This window comes from Poromitra crassiceps (assembly GCF_964638095.1).
Source record: "Poromitra crassiceps genome assembly, chromosome: 7".
Lineage (NCBI taxonomy): Eukaryota > Metazoa > Chordata > Actinopteri > Beryciformes > Melamphaidae > Poromitra > Poromitra crassiceps.
Genome location: NC_139628.1, coordinates 41,870,982 through 41,889,648, shown reverse-complemented (window position 1 = coordinate 41,889,648; position 18,667 = coordinate 41,870,982). Strand labels below are relative to the sequence as shown.

Genomic DNA, 18,667 nt, shown 5'->3' with positions numbered 1-18,667 from the left:
TGTCCACATATCTCTATTCATATGGAAGAGCTCACACTGCAGCCATGCATCTGTCATGCTCACATATCTCTATTCATATGAAAGAGCTCACACTGCAGACATGCATCTGTCATGCTCACATATCTCTATTCATATGAAAGAGCTCACACTGCAGACATGCATCTGTCATGCTCACATATCTCTATTCATATGAAAGAGCTCACACTGCAGACATGCATCTGTCATGCTCACATATCTCTATTCATATGGAAGAGCTCACACTGCAGACATGCATCTGTCATGCTCACATATCTCTATTAATATGAAAGAGCTCACACTGCAGACATGCATCTGTCATGCTCACATATCTCTATTCATATGAAAGAGTTCACACTGCAGACATGCATCTGTCATGTCCACATATCTCTATTCATATGAAAGAGTTCACACTGCAGACATGCATCTGTCATGCTCACATATCTCTATTAATATGAAAGAGTTCACACTGCAGACATGCATCTGTCATGCTCACATATCTCTATTCATATGAAAGAGTTCACACTGCAGACATGCATCTGTCATGCTCACATATCTCTATTAATATGAAAGAGTTCACACTGCAGACATGCATCTGTCATGCCCACATATCTCTATTAATATGAAAGAGTTCACACTGCAGACATGCATCTGTCATGCTCACATATCTCTATTCATATGGAAGAGCTCACACTGCAGCCATGCATCTGTCATGTCCACATATCTCTATTCATATGAAAGAGTTCACACTGCAGACATGCATCTGTCATGTCCACATATCTCTATTCATATGAAAGAGTTCACACTGCAGACATGCATCTGTCATGTCCACATATCTCTATTCATATGAAAGAGTTCACACTGCAGACATGCATCTGTCATGCTCACATATCTCTATTAATATGAAAGAGTTCACACTGCAGACATGCATCTGTCATGCTCACATATCTCTATTCATATGAAAGAGTTCACACTGCAGACATGCATCTGTCATGCCCACATATCTCTATTAATATGAAAGAGTTCACACTGCAGACATGCATCTGTCATGCTCACATATCTCTATTCATATGGAAGAGCTCACACTGCAGCCATGCATCTGTCATGTCCACATATCTCTATTCATATGAAAGAGTTCACACTGCAGACATGCATCTGTCATGTCCACATATCTCTATTCATATGAAAGAGCTCACACTGCAGCCATGCATCTGTCATGTCCACATATCTCTATTCATATGGAAGAGCTCACACACTGCAGACATGCATCTGTCATGTCCACATATCTCTATTCATATGAAAGAGCTCACACACTGCAGACATGCATCTGTCATGCTCACATATCTCTATTCATATGGAAGAGCTCACACTGCAGACATGCATCTGTCATGTCCACATATCTCTATTCATATGAAAGAGTTCACACTGCAGACATGCATCTGTCATGTCCACATATCTCTATTAATATGAAAGAGTTCACACTGCAGACATGCATCTGTCATGCTCACATATCTCTATTCATATGGAAGAGCTCACACACTGCAGACATGCATCTGTCATGTCCACATATCTCTATTCATATGAAAGAGTTCACACTGCAGACATGCATCTGTCATGTCCACATATCTCTATTCATATGAAAGAGCTCACACACTGCAGACATGCATCTGTCATGCTCACATATCTCTATTCATATGGAAGAGCTCACACACTGCAGACATGCATCTGTCATGTCCACATATCTCTATTCATATGAAAGAGTTCACACTGCAGACATGCATCTGTCATGTCCACATATCTATTCATATGGAAGAGCTCACACACTGCAGACATGCATCTGTCATGTCCACATATCTCTATTCATATGAAAGAGTTCACACTGCAGACATGCATCTGTCATGTCCACATATCTCTATTCATATGGAAGAGCTCACACACTGCAGACATGCATCTGTCATGTCCACATATCTCTATTCATATGAAAGAGCTCACACACTGCAGACATGCATCTGTCATGTCCACATATCTCTATTCATATGAAAGAGTTCACACTGCAGACATGCATCTGTCGTGTCCACATATCTCTATTCATATGAAAGAGCTCACACTGCAGACATGCATCTGTCATGTCCACATATCTCTATTCATATGAAAGAGTTCACACTGCAGACATGCATCTGTCATGTCCACATATCTCTATTCATATGAAAGAGTTCACACTGCAGACATGCATCTGTCATGCTCACATATCTCTATTCATATGAAAGAGTTCACACTGCAGACATGCATCTGTCATGCCCACATATCTCTATTCATATGAAAGAGCTGACACTGCAGACATGCATCTGTCATGTCCACATATCTCTATTCATATGGAAGAGCTCACACTGCAGACATGCATCTGTCATGCTCACATATCTCTATTCATATGAAAGAGTTCACACTGCAGACATGCATCTGTCATGTCCACATATCTCTATTCATATGAAAGAGCTCACACACTGCAGACATGCATCTGTCATGTCCACATATCTCTATTCATATGAAAGAGTTCACACTGCAGACATGCATCTGTCATGTCCACATATCTCTATTCATATGGAAGAGTTCACACTGCAGACATGCATCTGTCATGTCCACATATCTCTATTCATATGAAAGAGTTCACACTGCAGACATGCATCTGTCATGCTCACATATCTCTATTCATATGGAAGAGTTCACACTGCAGACATGCATCTGTCATGTCCACATATCTCTATTCATATGAAAGAGCTCACACACTGCAGACATGCATCTGTCATGTCCACATATCTCTATTCATATGAAAGAGCTCACACTGCAGACATGCATCTGTTATGCCCACATATCTCTATTCATATGAAAGAGCTCACACTGCAGACATGCATCTGTCATGCTCACATATCTCTATTCATATGGAAGAGTTCACACTGCAGACATGCATCTGTCATGTCCACATATCTCTATTCATATGAAAGAGCTCACACACTGCAGACATGCATCTGTCATGTCCACATATCTCTATTCATATGAAAGAGCTCACACTGCAGCCATGCATCTGTCATGTCCACATATCTCTATTCATATGAAAGAGCTCACACACTGCAGACATGCATCTGTCATGTCCACATATCTCTATTCATATGAAAGAGCTCACACACTGCAGACATGCATCTGTCATGTCCACATATCTCTATTCATATGAAAGAGTTCACACTGCAGACATGCATCTGTCATGCTCACATATCTCTATTCATATGGAAGAGTTCACACTGCAGACATGCATCTGTCATGTCCACATATCTCTATTCATATGAAAGAGCTCACACACTGCAGACATGCATCTGTCATGTCCACATATCTCTATTCATATGAAAGAGCTCACACTGCAGACATGCATCTGTCATGCTCACATATCTCTATTCATATGAAAGAGCTCACACTGCAGACATGCATCTGTCATGTCCACATATCTCTATTCATATGAAAGAGTTCACACTGCAGACATGCATCTGTCATGCTCACATATCTCTATTCATATGGAAGAGTTCACACTGCAGCCATGCATCTGTCATGTCCACATATCTCTATTCATATGGAAGAGTTCACACTGCAGCCATGCATCTGTCATGTCCACATATCTCTATTCATATGAAAGAGTTCACGCTGCAGCCATGCATCTGTCATGTCCACATATCTCTATTCATATGGAAGAGCTCACACTGCAGACATGCATCTGTCATGCTCACATATCTCTATTCATATGAAAGAGCTCACACTGCAGACATGCATCTGTCATGTCCACATATCTCTATTCATATGGAAGAGCTCACACTGCAGACATGCATCTGTCATGTCCACATATCTCTATTCATATGGAAGAGTTCACACTGCAGCCATGCATCTGTCATGCCCACATATCTCTATTAATATGAAAGAGTTCACACTGCAGACATGCATCTGTCATGCCCACATATCTCTATTCATATGAAAGAGCTCACACACTGCAGACATGCATCTGTCGTGTCCACATATCTCTATTCATATGAAAGAGTTCACACTGCAGACATGCATCTGTCATGCCCACATATCTCTATTCATATGAAAGAGCTCACACTGCAGACATGCATCTGTCATGCTCACATATCTCTATTCATATGAAAGAGCTCACACTGCAGACATGCATCTGTCATGCTCACATATCTCTATTCATATGAAAGAGCTCACACTGCAGACATGCATCTGTCATGTCCACATATCTCTATTCATATGAAAGAGCTCACACACTGCAGACATGCATCTGTCGTGTCCACATATCTCTATTCATATGAAAGAGTTCACACTGCAGCCATGCATCTGTCATGCCCACATATCTCTATTAATATGAAAGAGTTCACACTGCAGACATGCATCTGTCATGCCCACATATCTCTATTCATATGAAAGAGCTCACACACTGCAGACATGCATCTGTCGTGTCCACATATCTCTATTCATATGAAAGAGCTCACACTGCAGACATGCATCTGTCATGCTCACATATCTCTATTCATATGAAAGAGCTCACACTGCAGACATGCATCTGTCATGTCCACATATCTCTATTCATATGAAAGAGCTCACACACTGCAGACATGCATCTGTCGTGTCCACATATCTCTATTCATATGAAAGAGCTCACACTGCAGACATGCATCTGTCATGCTCACATATCTCTATTCATATGAAAGAGCTCACACTGCAGACATGCATCTGTCATGTCCACATATCTCTATTCATATGAAAGAGCTCACACTGCAGACATGCATCTGTCATGTCCACATATCTCTATTCATATGAAAGAGTTCACACTGCAGACATGCATCTGTCATGCCCACATATCTCTATTCATATGGAAGAGCTCACACTGCAGACATGCATCTGTCATGTCCACATATCTCTATTCATATGAAAGAGTTCACACTGCAGACATGCATCTGTCATGTCCACATATCTCTATTCATATGGAAGAGCTCACACTGCAGACATGCATCTGTCATGCTCACAAACAGTATCTCTATTCATATGGAAGTAGTCCCCAAACGGCCTAGTTTTCTATGCTTTGGCTTTTAGGTAAGCAATTCATGATACGTAAACATTCACTTTTTACTACAGTGTTGTTGCCACAGCGCCATGGTCATCAGCAGGCAAATGTAGGTCAGTCAGTCAGTCAGAGGTGAGACAGTTCACTCATCTATGCTCATCTATCAACTGTACAAATACTGTCTGTGAATCTTCACATCATACCTGCAAAGTTTCACACTTGTATGCAAATGAAATGCAGATCATGTACTTCCAGGTTTTTCATGGTGATTGCCTTCTATGAACTGCTGTGATACAGTCATATATGGCATAAGATGCTCCTGATTCATTTGCTACAGTAATGTTAACTAGCAAATAACCAAACATGACTGTTCTCTCTATAGAACGGCTGAAGCCAGGTGATCACCTAGGGAGCTAGCGATCATTTCCAAATAATCGGATCATTTATAAAAAAAAAAAAACTCAGGAATGATACTCGGTACTAGAAATGGTCATGACAGAAAGCAACAGGTGTTCTTCTGAATGGGTACTAGAATGAATTATGGGTACTAAGAACGCATTAAAAAAATTCAAGAGGGCGAGGCACTCTGTTGCAATTACCAAAAGTTAAAAGCCTTTATTTAACTTTGGCAATTTGACCACAGCCTGACAAAGCCTCATTTGCGCTGAAATGTGTTGGTTTGTGAAATACATGGCTTTAACTTTTATCATGATCACAATTGAGTGCCTCAGGTCCCCATTTGCTCACTTTAAACTAACTGTAAACTAGTGAATTTGTCTTATTGCTACAGTACATGCCCTGAATGCGCTGTGGGCCTGCACAGAATCCATACTTGTTGTTTCCCTTTGTACTGTATACCTTCAGTCTGACCTTATCCAATGGGACCTTTTTCTCTCAGGCACTGGCAGCAGATCCGCCACGAGCTGCAGCGCCCCTTTGACCACACCGCCGCTGAGTTCACCCTGGAGAAGATCATCTCCCTGGGCCTGGACCAGTACGCCGACAGGATCTGTGAAATCTCTGGGGCCGCCAGCAAGGAGCTCTCCATAGAACAGGTCCAGTCCCTCTCTCCCTCTGGACCCACACTCAGCAGGGCTCTGTCTAGCTTTCCCTGCATCCTCTCTTCTTGACACTCGCTCATGTAAATAATTCAAGGCAAAGTTTTTGACTCACAGGTTGGGCTTACTTGAATATACTGGCGGAATACGCACGCAGTGTATCCAGTGTGTTTATATGCTGGCGGAATACGCACGCAGTGTATCCAGTGTGTTTGTGCGTCCCTGTGTGACCGACCGGTGGAGGCTGCGCAGCCATTGTGCAGCATCGCCAGTTCGGCCATTAATCTTAAACCGTCGCAAATCCGTCCATTAATTGGCCCTAATTACCAAATAAAAAAATCTGTCTCCGTTAGATCACCCGCAGGGCTGCTCTTTCTTTACACTTCCTGAAAGATTCAGCGCGATGACACGTGAAATGGCACAGCTGCGGTCACTCACACGCAGACACTCTGCGTTATTATTCTAGGATTGGATCTGATTGAAGGTCGCATGAGAGGAAGAGATGCAGCAAGCATGAAGGCTGCATGGCTTCACTTCTTCCAAGAGCAAGAGATTGTCTTTTATGTGGTGCTACGACACACAGAGAGCTGATGGCAGAACAGTTAAGATCTTTTATGTGGTGCTACGACACACAGAGAGCTGATGGCAGAACAGCTAAGATCTTTTATGTGGTGCTACGACACACAGAGAGCTGATGGCAGAACAGTTAAGATCTTTTATGTGGTGCTACGACACACAGAGAGCTGATGGCAGAACGGCTAAGATCTTTTATGTGGTGCTACTACACACAGAGAGCTGATGGCAGAACAGCTAAGATCTTTTATGTGGTGCTACGACACACAGAGAGCTGATGGCAGAACAGCTAAGATCTTTTATGTGGTGCTACGACACACAGAGAGCTGATGGCAGAACGGTTAAGATCTTTTATGTGGTGCTACGACACACAGAGAGCTGATGGCAGAACAGCTAAGATCTTTTATGTGGTGCTACGACACACAGAGAGCTGATGGCAGAACAGCTAAGATCTTTTATGTGGTGCTACGACACACAGAGAGCTGATGGCAGAACGGTTAAGATCTTTTATGTGGTGCTACGACACACAGAGAGCTGATGGCAGAACGGTTAAGATATTTTATGTGGTGCTACGACACACAGAGAGCTGATGGCAGAACAGTTAAGATATTTTATGTGGTGCTACGACACACAGAGAGCTGATGGCAGAACAGTTAAGATCTTTTATGTGGTGCTACGACACACAGAGAGCTGATGGCAGAACAGTTAAGATCTTTTATGTGGTGCTACGACACACAGAGAGCTGATGGCAGAACAGCTAAGATCTTTTATGTGGTGCTACGACACACAGAGAGCTGATGGCAGAACAGCTAAGATCTTTTATGTGGTGCTACGACACACAGAGAGCTGATGGCAGAACGGTTAAGACAGCGCTCGCTGATGATACAGAGGCATGCTGCAGTAAGCTGTGGTACAGAGATGACATAATGTGATCAACATTCAGAGCATTCATCAGTGTTCTAAATGGAGACCGTTACATCGATGACATGGCAGGACAACGGGCTACCGTCCGTGTGACCGCTGCGTCCTGACCCGTACTGCGCGCGACGGCAGGGGAAAAAACAACAACAACAACAGAAAGGGCGCTCCGTGCGCTGTGGTCTGTGTGCATTGCAAGCGCTCTGGGCATGATAAAAAACAACTTCCCAGTGTGCACAGCCGCTTAGTCTCCCTACATGTATCTTTAGGTTTTTGCCTGTCAAGATACGGAGCTCGTCTGTCCCCACTGGCTCACAGCTTTTCTCACCTTTCTCCCCTCTTCGTCCCCCCTCCCCTCTCCCTCTCTCCACCCCGTCCCAAAGGTCATCGACATTAGTGTTCCTATTTTCCACGCCTAAGTTATTCATTTGACCCCGTGGCATCTGTCAGTACAGTGCCGTTCTCTGGGGTCAGTTATACGAGACTCTTGTTATGGTTACAGGAGTCAAGGGGCATAGTGGATATCCTTTCAAATCGCATTTACCCCGTGACCCCCGCATTCTTTTGCCTGCATGTGTGTGTGTGTGAGCTCTGTACCTCATGCATACGCCATTAGGGCCGTATCAGGGTATCAAAGCGGTACGGGGCCATAGTGCTGCTGGGGATGATGAATGGCTGCCAGGTGCTGGGGTCCATGTGGTAATCATTCCAGGTAAGGGCCGTTAGCGGGGCTACGCAAAGGGTTAAGTAGCTGTGGCGGCTCGTAGCCGTAGCCTCCTAGCCCTCCGTAGCCTCTGGCGGCAGCTCATCAGCTTATTCCCCAGCATCTCCAAGGGCCTGTGTGGATGAGGTCTAGAGCTCAGGCAGGCGGTGGGGGAAATGGAGACAAGACTTAATTTCCTCCAGACCAGGACCGGGACTGGGAGAGAGGGCATGGGGGGAGGGGGGGGGGGGGGGGGGTCGGGAGAGGGCTCGGGCTTTGTGTAGCCGACTGGCTGGCCACTTCCCAGCCTCCTCGCCCCCGGGCCCGGTGTCCCGGGGCAGCGCGGCTAGCCCGCGTAGCAGCCCTGTCTGCCTGTCAGCCTGGTGTCAACCTCCCCGGCCCCTCCACTCCCCCCCCCCCCCAGCACTCGCCGAGGTTACATCAATACAGATTTAGTGTGTGAATAGCCTCGGCCTAAGGAGCCAGAGGTGTCGGAATCAGACCCTCCAATCAAACCCCCCCACCCCCCCCACCCCCTCCCCCAAAACCTCAGCACGGTTCACTGACAAGTCATCCTGTAGAGGAGGGGGGGGGGGGCGTGAGAGAGAGAGAGAGAACAATAAAGAGACCCCGCTACACGCCGTCATCATGGCGCTTATTCCTGAACGCTTCGCGGCCTCTGATGTGTGCGAGCCGCAGCACTCAATAGATGCTGAGATCAATGGCTCCCTGCCTGTAGAGCTGCCTGGAATCATCATAAAGAGTGACTGTTGGGCGAGTGAAAGAAGAACAGTAAAGGGGAAAAAATCTCCCTCTCTCTCTCTCTCTCTCCCTCTCTCTCTCTCTCTCTCTCTCTCTCTCTCTCTCCTTATGCCGGAGATGCGTTCCGTCTGTTAACGTTACACTTTGCCTTTGATACCGCAGGGCCTGGAGGGCATCGCCAAGATGTGGGAGGAGACGTTCCTGGACATCACACCTTACAAAGACAAGGGCCACCACCGGCTGAGGTGAGGCGGGGGTGTGGGTGGAGCGGGTCAAAGGGTCAAAGGGCAGTCGGCTCTAAAGGTGAAGGAGGAGGTCACTGGCTACGAGGCAAGTGGTGAAAATCAGGTGATTGGTGTTTGTGTTAATCCCCTCCCTGGCTTGTGGCTTAAACTGCAAGTTATTTGTCAGTGGGATGATTTAAACAGGAATATTTCTTTTATTTGATTCGTTTTTTACTTTCTTTCTATTTTACGTTGTTGCTTGTCTTGTTCAGGCAGTAAAAACACAAACAAAGCAGGGGTGTGTGATTAGTCATCTACCACTATCCCCCTCACACACCCACGCACACACACACACACGCACGCACACACACACACACACACACACACACACACACACACACACACACACGTACACTCCCCCACACCCCCCCAAAAAAAGGAAATACTGTGATTTTGCCAGCATTGAGTCAGATCAGGATCACTCACTCTGCGCCACAAAACCCTTAAAACTCACAAGCTTCTCTCAAAACACACTGACACAGCATCTATAAATACTCTCTCTCCCTCTCTCTCTAGCTCTCTCTCCCCCCTCCCTCTCTCTCTCTCTAGCTCTCTCTCCCTCTCTCTCTCTCTCTCTAGCTCTCTCTCCCTCTCTCTCTCTCCCTCTCTCTAGCTCTCTCTCCCCCCTCTCTCTCCCTCTCTCTCTCTCTCCCTCTCTCTCTAGCTCTCTCTCCCCCCTCCCTCTCTCTCTCTCTAGCTCTCTCTCCCTCTCTCTCTCTCTCTCCCTCTCTCTCTAGCTCTCTCTCCCCCCTCTCTCTAGCTCTCTCTCCCTCTCTCTCTCTCTCCCCCCTCTCTCTCCCTCTCTCTCTCTCCCCCTCTCTCACTCTCGGCCAGGCCTGGGCTTAGGCCCCACAAAATTCAATTTGTGGTCTAATTCCATATCAAAAACATGGTCACACTGTGTGCACTGAGCAGGACACAAACAAGCAAGGACACAGTCTCAGCGTGGCTCCTCCCGCTGCCTCATTATAGCCGTGTGCCCTCAAGTAACAGATTTGTCCTTAATTGGCGAGTTGTCCTAATTGACTTTAGCTAATTTATGGATTAGATTATTTTTACCCTCTTGCCTAATTGAAGCGTAACTTTCCTGTGCTCCTCTGGCCGGCTGGGCGGAGGGTAATCGCTGCTGAGCGCTGGGAGTTGCGTGTGTGTGTGTGCGCGTGTGTGTGTGTGCGCGCGCGTGTGTGGAAGTGGATGGTTTTGCACCATCACATTCAGTTATGTACACCATCCATATTGGGAATGAATCCAATAAGTGCAATGTGGAGGAAAACAACAACAACAACAACAACGGCAGCACCTGAGCAGAGGAGTAAACAGTGCGAGCGTCCATTTCTCAAGCTGATGGAGTGTAGCACCTTGGGGTGCTGGTCCATTTCGAGATATATTCTCTCTGGGAGCGTTTGTGTTGGGGTGGCTCCGCTGTGTCAACGCAGATTCAGAGGCTCTGAAGTGGGGATGGAGGGAGAGAGAGAACGACACGGAGAGCAAAGAAGAGGGGATTAGGGTGGGAAAAGCTCAAGCTTTTAAGAGTTCCGATAAGCGACGACCTTAAAGTCTGCGGGCCTTTACAATGGCCGACTTAACAGCTTATCTGCAACGGGGCATCTGTGGCGTCTGGGACAAGCTTGGCTTTTACCTACACAAAACGCTTTTCAGCGGACGTGAATAGCTTACATTTAAGAGTGAATCCGTTATTAGTTAAGTCTAGGATTTTGCTCTTACAGGCCAAATGGAAATTCTTGGTCGGTTTGACATGTTTGTTTTGTTTCACTTAGCTTTTCTGTTCACACCTCTCATCTGGTGCTTAGAACTAGCCCGCGGCATGTCCGCTGCTGTTGTGTATACCTGTGTGTAGTGTGTTGATGATAATGCCTAACAACACGAAGAAATACACAGTGTGTGTAGTGTGTCGATGATAACGCCTAACAACACTAAGAATACACTGTGTTTCGAGACAATCTTCCCCCCTTCCCTCTGCAGCTGTTGTGGGTGAGGGTAATTTTACACCTGAGATCCAGGTTTGCTCCAGGAACTGTTCTAGTAGGTGTTGCAGTTGAAAAATAGCTCTTAATTGGATATTCCGATCATGATATGTGGATAATTGTGCTGTATTTGTATTGTAGTTGTTTTTATCTGCTATGGGCAAGCAACTAATACCAAGGGCCAATGATTCATTTTCACTGTATTTACAATTTTCTAACAGGTGTAATTTTCCAGCTGTGAAATAAATGTTAAAGAAAAATCGCATGAAAACACAAGGAATAAACAGGCACCTTCCACCCAATCAGAGCTGAGTATTTTTCCAAGCCAAGGTGTAACGCTAAATGTTGGACCACACAAAATACAGTACTTTGCAATAGAGCTTTGTGTCGCCACTGATTCCCCGATTCGATTACCAATTTAATACGATTTGATATCGTCAGTTACAATACCAATTTTGCTTGGATATGAAAGAGATTCTCAAAGAACGAATGCTGTAAATTGTACACGGAACCCTCTAACCTGGTGCATTATTTAAAATATTAATGTTTGTTTACCGATGTTGATGAGATCTCGTGCTAAGAACCAAACAAAACAATATTTAAAAATATTCAAAGATCGATATTGGGATTTATGAATTGGTATCAGTTCTTTCACATGAATATCAATTTGTATCAGAAAAATCGATATGTATTTTTAACCAGCCCTACTTTACAACCAACGTGGTTTGTGGATGTCTCTGGGGGTGGTCTTCTGCACTTCATGTTAAACCAGCTTCAGCATGTAAACTGTATGCATGTTGTGTTTTTGTTTTTGTTGTTGGTGTGTGTGTGTGTGTGTGTGTGTGTGTGTGTGTGTGTGTGTGTGTGTGTGTGTGTGTGTGTGTGTGTGTGTGTGCCTATGAGGCTGTGTATGTATATAAGCCGTGTCTAAAAGTGCGCGATGGCAAGGAGAGGAGGTTGAGATGTGTCGGGGATGAAAGTGCCGCCTCTCTCCTCGGGGCTGTCAGCCTGTTACCAGGTGTCACATCACCTCCTCTCACCCACCTGCTTTCCAGACCGCTGACACACACACACACACACACACAAACACACACACAGACACAAACACACACACAGACACAAACACACACACAGACACAAACACACACACACACACACAGATAAGAGAGGGAGGCGTCGAGGATAAAAAGGGAGAGAAATGGAGGACAGAGGAAGCGATAGAGAGGAAGCGATAGAGAGAGAGAGGAGGCATAAGGAAACAAAACAAATGTGGAGTTGGAGAGTGGAGAGGGGGATATGACGTTAGTGAGGCTAAAATAAGATGCTGAGATGAGGAGAGCGAGAGGCAACGGAGGACGGGGTAGGGCAGATTAGGTGGAGGCGATGGAGGACAGGGTAGGGCAGATTAGTTGGAAGCGATGGAGGACAGGGTAGGGCAGATTAGGTGGAGGCAATGGAGGACAGGGTAGGGCAGATTAGGTGGAGACGATGGAGGACGGGGTAGGGCAGATTAGGTGAAGGCAATGGAGGACAGGGTAGGGCAGATTAGTTGGAAGCGATGAAAGACAGGTTAGGGCAGATTAGGTGGAGGCGATGGAGGACAGGGTAGGGCAGATTAGGTGGAGGCGATGGAGGACAGGGTAGGGCAGATTAGGTGGAGGCAATGGAGGATAGGGTAGGGCAGATTAGGTGGAGGCAATGGAGGACAGGGTAGGGCAGATTAGGTGGAGGCGATGGAGGACAGGGTAGGGCAGATTAGGTGGAGGCGATGGAGGACAGGGTAGGGCAGATTAGGTGGAGGCGATGGAGGACGGGGTAGGGCAGATTAGGTGGAGACGATGGAGGACAGGGTAGGGCAGATTAGGTGGAGACGATGGAGGACAGGGTAGGGCAGATTAGGTGGAGACGATGGAGGACAGGGTAGGGCAGATTAGGTGGAGGCGATGGAGGACAGGGTAGGGCAGATTAGGTGGAGACGATGGAGGACAGGGTAGGGCAGATTAGGTGGAGGTGATGGAGGACAGGGTAGGGCAGATTAGGTGGAGGTGATGGAGGACAGGGTAGGGCAGATTAGGTGGAGACGATGGAGGACAGGGTAGGGCAGATTAGGTGGAGGCGATGGAGGACAGGGTAGGGCAGATTAGGTGGAGACGATGGAGGACAGGGTAGGGCAGATTAGTTGGAGGTGATGGAGGACGGGGTAGGGCAGATTAGGTGGAGACGATGGAGGACAGGGTAGGGCAGATTAGGTGGAGGTGATGGAGGACAGGGTAGGGCAGATTAGGTGGAGACGATGGAGGACAGGGTAGGGCAGATTAGGTGGAGACGATGGAGGACAGGGTAGGGCAGATTAGGTGGAGACGATGGAGGACAGGGTAGGGCAGATTAGGTGGAGGCGATGGAGGACAGGGTAGGGCAGATTAGGTGGAGGCGATGGAGGACAGGGTAGGGCAGATTAGTTGGAGGTGATGGAGGACAGGGTAGGGCAGATTAGGTGGAAAGATTGGGGTTCAGGCAAAAGAGAATGGAAAGACAATTTGCTCAATGAAAGCCACCATACACAGGCCACAATCAAACGCAATACAGGAGGGTAATTTTTGCCAACGGTTATAATCAACAGTATATTTCCATCTGACTTGTATTCATTCTACCCATTCTACTACTTATAGTAATATACTACTTATACTAATAAGTACTTATACGTTATACTTTCAAATTAGGCTCATTTTTGAAAACCAAAGCCCTGCTAAAGGCAATATTGTCCATTGTTGTTCTCTTAAAGGGCCATTTTTATGCCTCCGCCGGCGATAGCCAGGCCGAAGGCATTATGGATCCGGGTTGTCCGTCCGTACGGCCGTCCGTACGATGTTTGTTAATGCGATATCTGAGGAACGCCTGGACGGAATTTCATCAAATTTGCCTCAAACATCGACTTAGACTCAAGGATGATCTGATTAGATTTTGGTGGTCAAAGGTCAAAGCTCAAGGTCACTGTGACCTCTCAAACGCCATTTTCAAGCTTGTTAATGCGATATCTCAGGAATGCCTTTACGGAATTTAATCAAACTTGTCTCAAACATTGGCTTGGATTCAAGGATGAACTGATTACATTTTGGTGGTCAAAGGTCAAAGCTCAAGGTCACTGTGACCTCTCAAACGCCATTTTCCAACTTGTTAACGCGATATCTGAGGAACGCCTGGACGGAATTTCATCAAATTTGCCTCAAACAGCGACTTAGACTCAAGGATGATCTGATTAGATTTTGCTGGTCAAAGGTCAAAGGTCAAGGTCACTGTGACCTCTCAAATGCCATTTTCAAGCTTGTTAACGCGATATCTCAGGAATGCCTTGACGCAATTTAATCAAACTTGTCTCAAACATCGACTTGGACTCAAGGATGAACTGATTACATTTTGGTGGTCAAAGGTCAAAGGTCAAGGTCACTGTGACCTCTCAAACGCCATTTTCCAGCTTGTTAACGCGATATCTCACGAATGCCTTGACGGAATTTCATCAAATTTGCCTCAAACATCGCCTTAGACTCAAGGATGATCTGATTAGATTTTGGTGGTCAAAGGTCAAGGTGACCTCTCAAACGCCATTTTCAAGCTTGTTAACGCGATATCTCAGGAATGCCTTGACGCAATTTAATCAAACTTCTCTTAAACATCGACTTGGTCTCAAGGATGAACTGATTACATTTTGGTGGTCAAAGGTCAAAGGTCAAGGTCACTGTGACCTCTCACACACCCAATTTCCAAGCTCTGTAACGCAACATCACAGGAGCGCCTTGACGGAATTTCTTCCAATTTGCCTCAAATGGCGATTTGGACTCAAGAATTAACTAATGGCGGAGGCATAAGTCCGCGTTGCGGTCGTTCTAGTTCTGATTTGCAACCAGCATTGTATCATTACCAAATCAGTTGTATATCTCTATACTAGTCTATGCAAATTAACAATGTTTAACTTCCCTCCATCTTGCCTGGAACGAGAGCTCCCCGTTCATTCACACAACTTCCCGGTCCAAATTAGTGCTGCACGATTTGGGGGAAAGGTGCGATTAGCGATTATGGTGGACAATATTGCGATTTGCGATTGTGATTGCGATATTAATAAACAAATGGTATAGGGATGTGCCGGCATGAGTTTTTGACAGTATGATAACCTTGGACAAAAATACCACGGTTTCACATATCACAGACTAAAATACATGAAATATGTTACAATTTAAAATATATTAAAACTAAATAAATAAAACAATTTGAAATAAAATTATCTTTACAAAAAAATAAAACATTTTGAGACATTTGCCTCTCCCAAACATGTAAAAAAGAAACACCAGAAAAATAGAAACTGCACTGTGTTACAGCACATGGCTCAGACTGCAAAGTTAGTTACATGTCTGTCCAATAATACAGTGATACACCCCGTTTATTCTTTTGTAGCGACAGATGGCCTTAAACGCCACACTCACGTGACGCTTCTTGAGAGAGAGGTAACGTGCATGTGCAGACTTTATCGAGGGACCATGAAGGCGTCATGTGACAGGCTAGTTGAAGCCTGGAGGTGCTGCTGTTTGCAGTTGGACAGTGTTTTGCTGCTATCAACCTTGTTAATCTCTCGCTATATTCTTCATCACAGCGGGTCATTACCCACTGCGCACTTAATCGTGCACTAGTTCTGCATAAGCACCTGCAGCTCTCTCCTTATTTTACTGACGTTCTCACTAATCACACGGCTGTTTACATGCGTTTCTGAACGGCTAGCTAGTTGTTAGCATAGCTCGCTGTTAGCGATCATGGATGTTCTCTCTCTGCCTCTCGGTAAGATATTATGTAACCGTGCTGCGCATAACATTACTTATTTGCGGGAGTGCATGGGAGAAGTCTCCCGCTAGTGTTGATGCCCAGTGTGATGGCAGAGAAACGTGTGTTCGCTGCGTCGCGTGTAACGTTAGTTTAGAGGAGGCTCACACACACACACTCAAAAAGACGTGGAAAAAAAATAATCGCACACTTTTGCGGTTATGTAATCGCACGTGCTGACATCGCGATTGCGATTAGATTAATCGTGCAGCACTAGTCCAAATGATGTCATGATGATGTCCTTTGGCCCAGGAAGTTCTGCGATTGAAGGTAGAGAGAGCACAGATTCATTTGCATACATACTACACATTTTGTAATGACACAAAGCTCGTTGAAACTGGGCAAAGAGGCCCTTTAAAGGAGAGAAAGAGGGGATGAGAGTGAGATGGATGGAGATGTGACAATAAGAAATATGGACATGGAGCGTCCAGGTAACCGGCTAGCACTGTGACCACTGTTCCAAATGATCCAATCATCTCAGTGCCATTTGCCAGTTTGTTGACAGTGGAGACAGCCAGCATCAGCCAGCAAACATGCAAAATAGATTTTGGTTCACAAACGGTCTAAAAGTACATCGTTTGGACGGAAATGTGGTAGCTGGAGACGAGGGTTTACCACGCTGGCGTGTTTTCCCATAGAGAAGAACTGAGAGAGACCGAGATTAGGCCAAAGTGGATGGGAGAAGGAGAGAGAGGGTGAGACGGAAGGGTTTGGTATAGAAAACCAATTCACACCTGGAGCTGATAAGAAAATAATGTGAATTGGAATTGATAAGGCTTTGGCAGAATTGACAGGCATCAGTAGGCTCTGAAATGATGGTCCTTTGCTGCTGTCACACTGCTCATTTAGCTGCACTTTATGTGGAGAAACATCCCTGCTGCTTGTCTGTTTTTCTTTTTTTCAATTTTAACAATATTATATGAACAAAAACGAACAAGCTCAGACACAGGAACAGAAAAGAAAGAAAAAACATACATATAATACCGACAGTTATTATAATGTGATGCTAACCATCCATATAGGGTGATTATGTATTTGTAAGAGATGTCGCGCATGGGGTCCCATGCAAGGCGTCCAGCAGGAACCAGCCGGGCAAGTCACCCACCGCCCCTAACCTCGTTGAGGTAGGCTAGAAATGGGTCCCAAATAGTTAGAAACTTTTTGAGTGAGTTGGTTCTCAGGGATCTGAGCCTCTCCATCCTTATTCGCCACGCCTACTTTCTCTCTCTTCCGCGTTAGATGCAATTGTATTTGTTCTTCCGGTTCAGCGCTAGTTGGCGGCCAATTTCAAAACAAAACGTCACTATGAATGAAGTTTGGCAACATTCAGAAGCTACACTGCGGTCAGTTACATGTTCATAGCGTTACTGCTGCGAGGAGCTGATGGCTGTACCCGGTCGGCATTTAACGTTAGTTACAAAAGCACGTCGACAGTGTTTTCTCACTGCCAGTAGCCTACAGTAGGGTTTGACAGATAGCTAGTCCGACCGCTCAGCACAGCCAGCGCTCCCAGTCCTCGCTGCTCGTTAAATATTTCCAAATAGGCGTTATTCTGATAAACTGGTCACGTATATGTTACAGTACGGTCTCACCCGAAAACATATTAAAACTTTAACACAGATTTTTTTTTTTGCTTGAAAACAGCTTTTTGGCAAGTCTAAAAATGACTACGGTAGGCGTAATCTACTTCCGTGTCTAAAACGGAAAGACGATTACAAAATGACGTCATGCAGAAGCGTCCTTATATGGACAAAGAATAAGGTGAATAACAGACCATGTCTGTCAACCACAGTTGGAAAGAAGGTGAAGAGGGGGACTTCTATTTGGATTTTTTTGATTTGGAACAACTCTCCAGAAAGAATATTCTTTAAGCGTGAATTATCAAAGGACCTTCTTGTCATACATATGCTCATTATAACGTAATAAAATAGGTAATTTGGTGTTTTTTTCTTTCTTCAAACATTGAATTTTCCTCCTCAAAATACTCTATGATACCAACTGATACAGCATCAAATCAGTGCGAGGAAGTTATGAGGCGAAATGGAAGAGGTAGAAGAGAGAGAGGGAGCTTGAGGAGGGTCTCTCAAGCCTTGAACGTCAATCTCCTCTCCTATTTATAGGGGCTTAGGAGTCTGCTCTCCAGCTGGGAACCATAGCATCTACAGTATCTCCCTCTCCCTCTCCCTCTCCCTCTCCCTCTCTCTCTCTCTCTCTCTCTCTCCTTCTCTCCTCTCTCTCTCTGTCTCCCTCTCTCTCTCTCTCTCTCTCTCTCTCCTAAATCTGTATCCTTGTTAACACAAGGGATTCTGCGTAGGAGGAGAGAGATTCCATCCATCAGGTTCTCTCCTCTCTCTTAACCGACCATGTCTCCCCAGTCTTGCCTCCTTGCCATTGTGTTG

At 45.5% G+C, this 18,667-nt stretch overlaps 1 protein-coding gene across 1 annotated transcript in view; it reads left to right on the top strand.

The window, feature by feature from the left end:
* dnah2 (dynein, axonemal, heavy chain 2) overlaps window positions 1-18,667 on the top strand; it is a gene marked incomplete at both ends in the record, with an annotated part of 313,900 nt that overhangs the window by 119,114 nt on the left and 176,119 nt on the right. The window contains 2 exons of the mRNA XM_083640125.1: window positions 6,018-6,174; window positions 9,296-9,378. Coding sequence (XP_083496251.1) covers window positions 6,018-6,174; window positions 9,296-9,378 — 240 coding nt within the window. The remainder of the gene's footprint in view (window positions 1-6,017; window positions 6,175-9,295; window positions 9,379-18,667) is intronic.